The following is a 10,977-nucleotide window of genomic DNA, read 5'->3' on the forward strand; positions in this document are numbered from 1 at the left end:
CAGCACTACAACCTGAAGTGCAAATGCTGGTTAAACATTCTTGTTTTGTGACTTTTGAGCTTGTGTTTGCTCAGATTTCAATAGAGATGATGAAAGTAAAAGTATTCGTCCTCATTCATTTATTCCTTCATTCTTCACATCCAAATGAGGGAAATCACAGGGGCAGTGGTTATAAAGAGGCCGTGACAATTCTCAGACCCGTGTGAAAGTGTGTGTGCTTTATTTGTTATTTTGATTGCAGGTCTTTCTGTCCCGTTAACAACAGTTCAAACTCTACCCTAATCAAATTTTGTTTGCTGGCTAACACCTAAAGCACTGATTTCAGTGATGTGTTTTTTTTTTAAATGGGCAAGTGGAGGTTGAAAGACAAAAACAGCCACTGGGCCGGCTAATCGAGAAAGGAGAAACATATTAGGGCAACATTCATGTCGGAAACAGTTAAGAGGGACATGGGGCAGATCAGATGGATAAGATATAAACAGGGAAAGGTCTGAAGTTACCTTGAACAAAAAGAATCAGGAGGAAGCAGTAGTTCTATTTAATTTTTTTTAAAAAGCTCTTATTGCAAAGTGCAGTATAGGAAATAAATTGGAGATATTAATACAACATTGTTAGTCGAAGTATTATATACCTCAATTCTGGAGGGGAAATGTGCATCATATTGGAGCGCTGAATTGTATAAATTTGTAACACCGGTGAAGACTAATGTTAGTGCATTGTGCGATGCTGGGTCTATGATAGAGCACTGTGCTTTTTCCCATATCCCCACTGTTTGCTTAACCAAATAAAGTTCTTCATCATCAGGTATCAGTTCAACTCCCTTTTATGAAGTTATTTATGGAACCTGCTTACACTACCTTTTCAGATAGAATGTTCCAGATCCTGTTCTTGAGTGGAAAAAACTAATTTATTATTGTTCCATGAGATTCTAATTAGCCACATCAATTAGAAAGAGTGAGAGTAAATTTGGGGGGGTGGGGGTTGGGCTCACAAGGGCAGAGGCATGGTTGGATCTGGTCATGAATGCTGAGCTGGATCAAACTTTGTCATTATGACGAGTGTAAGGTCCAACTGGAAAGGGTAAATGTTACGCGCATCAAGTGGCTGTTGTGGAAGAATCGATCCAGACTGATCTTTTCGGTTCAAGCTGGTTTACTATACGACACTTCCTCAGTGCTACTAACCTACAAGAAGCTCTCCTCCACCCAAAGTGTTCCAACTGACTCTATTTGTGGGACAATCAATGTCACATGTTTAATTAGCATTTCCCTTAGCAAGGTAATTACCATATACTGATTAATAATACATTGACGGTAAAGTCAGTACAAAATTATGAAAACAGGTTGGACTGGGGCAGATTTTAGATAGCTGAGGGCACCAGTTGAGATAAGGTGGAATGAGAAATGAACATAGGACCACAGAGGAACATTTGGTTTATTTTAAAAAAAGAGAGATGGTCAAAATACAAAATAAGTACTTTTATAATTTCTTGCAATTTTAGGATGCCATGGAAAAATTAAGAAGTAAGAAACCAAATTAAAATTGAAGAGGAGGGCTGATGAGGACTATAAGAATAACAAAGGAACTGAACCAAAATATAAAAAGAAGAAATGAGGTTAAGAGTGGGGTTAGGAAAGCAGTGTTTGTATGAAGAAAATATTTCTAAATGAAATACATGTTATTTCTTTTACACTTTTTGTATTCCTGCACTGGAGGAATAGTTTCTTTGTATCTTCTCAATTGAATGCATTTATCTTTCCAAAAAACCTTGATTAGATTATTACTTAATCTAACAGCATTTATATTCCACACAAGCCTCTACTCATCCCTCTTCCTCTAACCCTATCTGCATGTTCCTTTATTCCTTCCTTCTGCTTTTTCTTTTCATTCTTTCATGGGATGTGAGTGTCGCTGCTGGGCCAGCATTTATTGCCCATCCCTAATTGCCCTTGCACATTTAAGAGTCACATGTAGACCAGAGCATGTAAGGACGGGAGCTTATCTTCCCTAAAGGAAAATAATGAACCAGATGGGTTTTTATGGCTATGGTTTAATGGTCATTCCAGATTTTTGTTCAGATTTCACCATCTGCCATGGTGGGATTCGAACCCAAGTCCTCAGAATGTAACTCTGGGTCTCTGGATTACTGATCCAGTGACAATACCACTGTACCATTTCATTCCCTTAGCTAGCTTCCCCCTTAAAAGCATCTATTTGCCTCAACTGCTGCTTGAAGTAACAGGTTCCACATTCTTACACTCTATAGGTATAGCACTTTCTCCTGAACTTATTTATTTTTTTACGGGATGTGGGTGTCGCTGGCTAAGCCAATATTTATTGCCCATACCTAGCTCACCTTGAGAAGATGGTGGTGAGCTGCCTTCTTGAACTGCTGCAGTTCATGTAGTGTGGGTACACCCAGAGCCCTGTTAGGGAGGAGTTTCCAGGAATTTGACCCAGCGACAGTGAAGGAACAGCAATATGTTTCCAAGTCAGAATGATGAGTGACTTGGAGGAGAACTTCCAGGTGGTGGTGCTCCTCCGTCTCTGCTGCCCTTGTCCTTCTGGGTGATAGCAGCCATGGGTTTGGAAGGTGTTGTCTAAAGAGCATCAGTGAGTTCCTGAACTGCATCTTGTAGATGGCACACATGGCTGCCATTGTTCGTCAGTGGTGAAGGGAATGAATGTTTGTGGAAAGGGTAGCAATCAAGTGGGCTGCTTTGTCCTGGGTGTTGTTGGAGCTGCGCCCATCCAGAGAATATTCCATCACACTCCATGTAGGTGGTGAACAGGCTTTGGGGAGCTGAGAGGTGTGTTACTCACTGCAAGATTCCTAGCCTCTGACCTGCTCTCATAGCCACAGTATTTATATGGCTAGTTCAGTTCAGTCTGGTCTATGATGACTCCAGAATGTTGTTAGTGGGGGATTCAGCAATGGTAATGCCATTGAATGTCAAGGGGTGATGGGTAGATTTTCTCTTGTTGAGGATAGTCATTGCCTGGCAGTTGTGTGGCATGAACTTTACTTGCCATTTGTCAGCCCAAGCCTGGATATCATCCAGGTCTTGCTGCATGTGGACATGGACTGCTTCAGTATCTTGAGACCCAAATGGTGCTGAACATTTTGCAGTCATCATCGAACATCCCCGCTTCTGACCTTATGATGGAGAAAGGTTATTGATGAAGCAACTGAAGGTGATTGGGTCTGGGACATTTCCTCTTGGATTTAATTTAATGCCCTTGAATTTTGGACTCCTCCACAAAGTGGAAACATTTTCTCTACGTCTATCCTATAGACTGCTTTTGGGTTAATTCTCAGCTAAGAGCCTCAGCCTATTCAGTCTTTCATAAGTACATCCTCTTAGTTTTCACATCATTCTTGTGAATCTGTTTTAAACCTTATTCAGTGGCTAACATTTTTATAATATGAAATGTGCATAGCACTCCAAGTGTAGTTTAACAGAATTTCACTGCTTTTTAATTCTGTTTCTCTAGAAATAAATCCCAGCCATTTGCTTTTTAATTGCCTAATTAATCTGCTTTGCTTCTTTTAGTGATTTATGTATCTGTCCTTCTGCTCTTTAACCCCCTTCAGTTTTATTGCCCAAACAGTATGTGGCTTCCTTATTCCTCCTATCAAAATGCAGCACTTAGATTTATCTATATTTGAAATTAATTTTCTAATTACATGCCCACTCTGCAAATTTATTAATGCCATCTTTTATTTAGTCACAACACAAATTCACTACAACTTCCTTGTCAGGAAGAAACATAAATATAATGAAAGACTTCAAGGATTTAGTCTTCTTTTTCCATCACAACAGTGCTGATTTCTAAATAATAAATTACAAGTGTTTAAAATTATGAAAAGTTTGATGGAAATTGCATGTGGGCCAAACAGGGTAGGGGTGGCAGATTTCCTTCCCTAAAGGACATTAGTGAACCAGATGGGTTTGTACAACAACCGATGATTGTTTCATGGTGACTATTGCTGAGACTAGCTTTCAATTCCATAATTTTTAACGAATTGAATTTAAAATAGCTGAAAGACTATGAGAACAGAATGGGTAAATGTGATTGCAGCAATGATTGCATGTATGGCAAATGTGAGAGGGACAGATTGGATAGCCTGTTTCGGTATTGTAACTTCTAAATATATGTGTGTGTGTGTGTGTGTGTATATATATATATATATGTATGTGTGTGTGATATATATATATACATATATATATGTGTGTGTGATATCCTCATTTGACTTATTTATTTTGTATATGGAATTTGAGCAGTATTTAAAGAAGTGCTTTAATGGGCTTCTATCTTATAAAACTCTATCTTAAAGAGCTCTTGTGGGTTAATTCTCAGCTAAGAGCCTCAGCCTGTTCAGTCTCCTCTTAATGGGCTTCAGCCACTTGTGGAAGAATTTATTTTATCCGTTCCAGTTTTGATTCTAGTTTGGTGCTGAATTTAATGATCTGGTTTAAGCTTAGTGCTAGAGTTAGGGAAGCTAGATCTCTTCTGACCCCTAACTAATTGTTGGTGAGAAACTCGGGCATGGACTGTGATATTTCCTGTGGCTGTATCGCTTGACACTCACTCGCACAGACTGACAAATGAAGAATGATAGTTTGGTCCAGATTTATGAGGGTGTCTGGTCCCTGTGGAACCATGTGCCAACAAGGAACCAGTGCCTCCAGGTTAGCGGGGAAGAAAATTGATCAGGATAGGAGGAAAGGTTAAAAGGTGATCTAACGCCACCATCCTGGTTTGTTATGTACTGCATATAAATATGGCAAAACATTTAACACAACTCATTTGTCTTTCCTAGGGGTATTTACCAGAAAATATGTTTGACCGCATCCTCACTGGACCTGTTGTGCGAGAGGAGGTTAGTCGTAGAGGCCGACGCCCAAAGAGTGAGCTCACCAAAGCTGCTGCTGCAGCTGCTGCGGCCATGACTGTTCATCCCTTGGTCGCCAATGGCCTTCTAGCTGGGATGGACTTAAGCAGCCTCCAAAGCTTGCAGCAGAACCTCCAAAACTTACAGTCTTTACAACTGACAGCTGGATTAATGGGATTCCCTGCAGGCCTTCCATCTGCAGGAGGAGACACAAAATCCCTGGCTTCAATGTTTCCTATGATGCATTCTGGTATGGCAGGGTTACCAAATATATTTGGCATGGGAGAATTACTGAGTAAACCTTCAGAGACAGGTCCCAAGGATAGAAAGGGAATTAGCACTGCAGATTCCTTCAAGCCAACAGATGGGACAAATGAAAGGACAGAGAAACAAAACGTGGATGTTTGTAGTGAAATCTCTGTGTCAAGTTCTGCCATGTCTTCTCCCAAGAAGCCTACGCCAACCACAAGTGCTTCTGCCTCAGCAACACCCAACAGTCCTCTGGCTATTAATCCCCTGTTGTTGTCCAGTATGCTTTATCCAGGCATTCTACTCTCTCCAGGCCTTAACATACCTATCCCCGGATTCCCTCAGACTAATATCTTTGATGTACAGACTAATAGGAACACAAATGTAACCATGCCCAAGCTTGCAAAGGAGACAGCAGAACATCACGAGAGAACAGAACAGAATTCTTCACATGAAAACAGTGGAGATGATGCATCTGAGAAAACAACATCATTGTCCACTAGTGAAGATACAACTCAGCCAGATGATTCAGATTCCAGTGAAGAAGACTGAATCTGAAATAATATATTTAATCTTACACTGGAACAGCTTCATTGGTAGTATAAATGGTTCATTTGTAAATAGCCCAGTGATGATTTGGAAAAAAAATACTCATCTGTGATTAACTGAAAGGATTTCAGTATTTGTTTAAAGGTACAAAGTACTTAATGGTACCTTGCATGTAAAGTTGTTTCGGGAGGCTAACAAAATCCATGTGTGCTATCAGTTGTAACAAATACTGAAGCGTCACAGTGCTAGTTGTTAATTTTTTTAGGGGATTAATTTTAATAAAAGAAATATGCACCACGAGAGCCGTATATTTAATATATTTGGTGTGAACTAGGGAAAATGAGAATACCTTTATGCATATCATATTAACTTACTGTATATAAATTCACAAACTCCTTGACACTCATTTCAGTACTCAGATCAAACTGCAGGAGACACAGCAATAACCCTGGCAGCTAATGAATGTCATTAAAACTGTAGAATATACATCTTGATAATGCAACATGGCAACAGTCGAAATGGAAGTTTGCATTTTATTGCTAAAGTGTTGTGATGCACTGTCAGTTTTAAAATTCAGGTACACTTCTGAGTTATTTGGAAGATTTTTTTTTCCCAATCAGCCATAGAACTGGCTATTTATTTATTACCTCAGCTGTGCTAGTTTAGAAGGTTTACAGAAGTAGTTTCTATAATATTCGCTTTGTTTGCAGTTTGCAAGATGTCTCATTTATTACATTACGTAGCTGGTTGTAGTGAGTGCTTTCGCCTTGCATGTATTCTTTCTCTGCAAATGATTAAAAGGGGCAAGGTGCCATGGGAAGTCAAATTGATACGTGCAGTATATTCTGCCTGGTCATTCATTTCATGGGAATGATTAGTTGGTGTCTCAAAATAGGCAGCAGAAATAGGAATTGTGTCCAGAAAGGATTCTTTGATCCCAATTTACATAATCTAGCTTCTTATTTGTGAATACATAAGGAGCTGTTCAGTAAATTAAAATACACAATGCATTCCTGCCAAAAATCACTATAGGAATTGATGAAATAAAAGTATACATGTAGAAGAGGAAGTGATGCATTTTATTCTACAGTTTTCAGTGTTTATTATCACTGCAGAGCAGTGTGTTAGTTCGCTGCATTGGAAAATATAATTGTTTTCACTGCAGTGAAATATTGTTTGGCACGCATTATCATCTTTCCATAGGAACCATGCCAACCTCTGTTTGGAAAGGGCTGTGGGTACAGTGCTGATCCAAGTTAAATTTAGGTCCCCAGCAACTATTACCTACCAGCGTCATACCAATCAATGCGGAACAGCAGTTTTACGTTGGGCATTCAGTACTGAATTTGGGAATTAAACAAATGTCTCCTGATATAAGAAGCTCACCAGGAACTAACAGAATATAGCACTATTGGCTGTGTGCATTGCAGCATTTTCTTACTTATGAATTGACTGTATAATTCTGTTACACTAAAGTATGGTAAATGCACAGTAATTTTAATTTAACACAAGGTATTCCTTTCCGCTGTCAGTAATAAGACTGGAAAAAATCATTGTCAAAAGCTGGTTTTAAATTATTGCAAAGCAGTGTTACACGCACAAGTACCCACATGCTAGAAGCAAAGGCAATTAATGCTATTTGCAGTATTGAGAATTTATATTGATTTCACAGTTAGAAATGTATTTAGAGACAACAGTTTACAAAGAGAGGTTTAATATGCAGTCACTTTTTTAAAGCTGTTGTATCCCACTTTTTGCCTGCTTATATAGACCAATTCCATGCCCATCCAAAACAAATTACAATCCCCAGTTTTGCTGTGTCGTTTATAGGTATGTAACTCTTTTTTAATACATAGAATAGACAAATTATGCAGCACAAACAAATTAATTTGGAGCTTGTTCTTCTGGGTTACTTAAGCTTAGAGTATGATCCTTAATCTGTACAGAATTTAACAAATATTATCTATTGTATTTCACTGAGAATTTGGCAAGGATTGGTTGTGTTGTAAATATTTCTGCTAAAAAAATAGCATTGTTATACACCCAACAAAATCCCTTCGTTCTAAATAGGGCAAGTTTCAAAAGAAACATTTTTGACAAAAAGATATATTCGATCCACTGCATTTGAGCATTTTTCAATCCAACAAATGTGAGAGTCACTTTGAAAGTAGTTGCAATCTCCAAGTAATTAATGTGCTGATTTTAATATTCAAGTCAACAATGAATGATACTTTTGAAGACTGGAGTAGGTGTAGGATGGTATTTAGATTTTTCAAATGCAGTTTGTACATGCCACCTAAGAGGATACCACAGCTTTAAAAAGTATGCAGACTAAGTGAATACTTTAAATATTTTTTACAGTAATTTTGTAGTGCTAAACACAGGCAGCATTAAACTAAATTATAATGTGCTGGTTTCTTTATATACCGAATTGCTCCTTCTGTCTGAAATGAAGCATTACTGTATATAAACGTATATTTCCCTGAAGTCTAGTAATTAAAGTATTTTTGTCATATACTCTTACAATGGTGAGATCTGACAGACCACAGCTTTCAAACATGTATGTAAAATGTCACGTTGTCTCCCTTTGCCTCCAGGTTAGATTTTAAAACCGTTACCTTTATTTTTACTGACTCTCAATAATTGTGTTCAGATGGTATGACTTTGGTCCTGCTTTTTTAATATTTAAAAAAAAAAGTCCACAGAAGTAAAACTACAGGAGACAACAATGTGTAACAATCAGTGGCTGATGCAATGCACCAATGTAGCATTAGTCAACACGAGCAAACACACACAAGAATTACACTAATATGTGCTGCCATTAACAGGATCACTGATGAGTTGGTAAATTGAATATGTGTATTTGTAGTTATTGTAAGTCAAACTTTGGTAGCTGCTCTGACCATGTATTTAATTATGTTGCTGGAGGCTTGATGATTAAGTGTGTTTTTATTTTGAACAATTGCAGTACTTGCAGGTTGTATTCTGTGTAGTCTGAATTGGCTTTCTGTAGTACAATGAGTCTTAAAAGTCATTTGTAATTTATTGAATTACTTTCTATGAAGTTCTATAGAGCAAATGGAAGTTTAATTATTTTTATTAAACCTATTCTTTGACTACCCATGATTGATTTTTGTGTCCTCTCATTCTAAATTCTGTCTAATGTGCAAAATTTTGATTTGAGGAGTTTTCTACAACTGATCTTTGATGTCTGTGGAAACTTGGCATGAGTTCGGCTGTGAGAAGCCCTGCAGAGTCATACTGAGGATAAAGACCCAAAGGCAGAGTACAACAAGCTGCATGACGCAGTCACAACACTGCAAATTAAAGCAATGGTTAGAATTTTATACAATTGACTGAAAACCTGTGATTCGTTGTATATCCTACATGTACCATGGCTAATCGGGTAATTGCATCACAAACTATCCTGAGGATGCCTCTGTCTTTAAAATTATGTACCCTAATTTATTCAGTAGTTTTGTAAAATAAAATACTCTTTTTGACATGCGTTGCTTCTATTATATAATCGCAGTTAAAACTTTTAAAGTATTAGATGAAGGCTTAAACTCCATTTCATTTTGCCAACCATATTCCTTACTCCACCCTTGAAAGAATGTCCAATTCCATTAATGTCTTTTTATTTTGCCACACTAGCCATTGTTTTGGCCTGTCTGTGTGTGAAAATCCAATCAGTATCAGTTTATAGATGCATCTAGTGTGTACTCTCGAATACGAGTTATATGAGAGGCTCATCATGCCAATTAAGTTAAATATGTGTGCTGTGACTTATTGGTCCTCCCTATTGCCTCAAGTATCTGCTTTTCAGTTGAGCGCATGCTATTTTTAGTTGAATCCCAGCCTGATCACTCGATTATTTAACATAATTGCAGCTCAACTGGAATATTAGCCTAGGTAATATGCTCTAAAATGGAATAGGATTTGAAACTGTACCCCATAGAACAAGAACAAAGAACAGTACAGCACAGGAAACAGGCCCTTCGGCCCTCCAAGCCTGTGCCGCTCCTTGGTCCAACTAGACCAATCGTTTGTATCCCTCCATTCCCAGGCTGCTCATGTGACTATCCAGGTAAGTCTTAAACAATGTCAGCGTGCCTGTCTCCACCACCCTACTTGGCAGCGCATTCCAGGCCCCCACCACCCTCTGTGTAAAAAACATCCCTCTAATATCTGAGTTATACTTCACCCCTCTCACCTTGAGCCCGTGACCCCTCGTGAACGTCACTTCTGATCTGAGAAAAAGCTTCTCACCGTTCACCCTATCTATCCCCTTCATAATCTTGTACACCTCTATTAGATCTCCCCTCATTCTCCGTCTTTCCAGGGAGAACAACCCCAGTTTACCCAATCTCTCCTCATAGCTAAGACCCTCCATACCAAACAACATCCTGGTAAACCTTCTCTGCACTCTCTCTAACGCCTCCATGTCCTTCTGGTAGTGCGGCGACCAGAATTGGACGCAGTACTCCAAATGTGGCCTAACCAGCGTTCTATACAGCTGCATCATCAGACTCCAGCTTTTATACTCTATACCCCGTCCTATAAAGGCGAGCATACCATATGCCTTTTTCACCACCTTCTCCACCTGTGTTGCCACCTTCAAGGATTTGTGGACTTGCACACCTAGGTCCCTCTGTGTTTCTATACTCCTGATGACTCTGCCATTTATTGTATAACTCCTCCCTACATTATTTCTTCCAAAATGCATCACTTCACATTTATCCGGATTAAACTCCATCTGCCACCTCTCCGCCCAATTTTCCAGCCTATCTATATCCTGCTGTATTGCCCGACAATGCTCTTCGCTATCCGCAAGCTCCAGAAACCAAGCTTCTGTGGGGGAAAAACATACCTATGTTAAAATTTGACCACGGTTTTTCATGAATTTCTAAATGTAGACCCAAGACGAGGCATGTCATCTATATTTAACAAGATAAATTTATATGGACATCTCATGAAAACTGAACAATGCCTTTATCTGCTCCAAATCTGGCTAATTGCAACCAGTCATCATTGCATAGGTGTTTGGTATTGAAGTAGGTCATTCATTCCTTTGAGCCTCTTCTTCCACTCATTTAGATGATTGCTCACCATCATTTCAACTCCATTCACCTGCCTTTTATACGCTTGAACTTAAATGTATTCGAACTTGTAGTGACATTGTCAGCTTTCACTGGCACTCTCTCTTTGAAACTGACAACAACTTCAGGAGACTACATGTGCAAAGTTCAATGCAGAAATTTGTCAGTTGTCGGCTTTCTGCA

General features: G+C 38.8%; 1 protein-coding gene across 6 annotated transcripts in view; it reads left to right on the forward strand.

Moving 5' to 3' along the window:
* Window positions 1–8,816, forward strand: part of chd9 (chromodomain helicase DNA binding protein 9) — a 270,685-nt gene extending 261,869 nt beyond the window's left edge. For all 6 annotated transcript variants that reach the window (XM_078210878.1, XM_078210880.1, XM_078210879.1 and 3 more), the window contains one exon: window positions 4,826–8,816. In XM_078210878.1, coding sequence (XP_078067004.1) covers window positions 4,826–5,698 — 873 coding nt within the window. In that variant the 3' untranslated portion in view covers window positions 5,699–8,816. The remainder of the gene's footprint in view (window positions 1–4,825) is intronic.
* The last annotated feature ends 2,161 nt before the right edge of the window (window positions 8,817–10,977 follow it).

The sequence above is a fragment of the Mustelus asterias genome, chromosome 4, assembly GCF_964213995.1.
Source record: "Mustelus asterias chromosome 4, sMusAst1.hap1.1, whole genome shotgun sequence".
NCBI classification, from domain to species: Eukaryota; Metazoa; Chordata; class Chondrichthyes; order Carcharhiniformes; family Triakidae; genus Mustelus; species Mustelus asterias.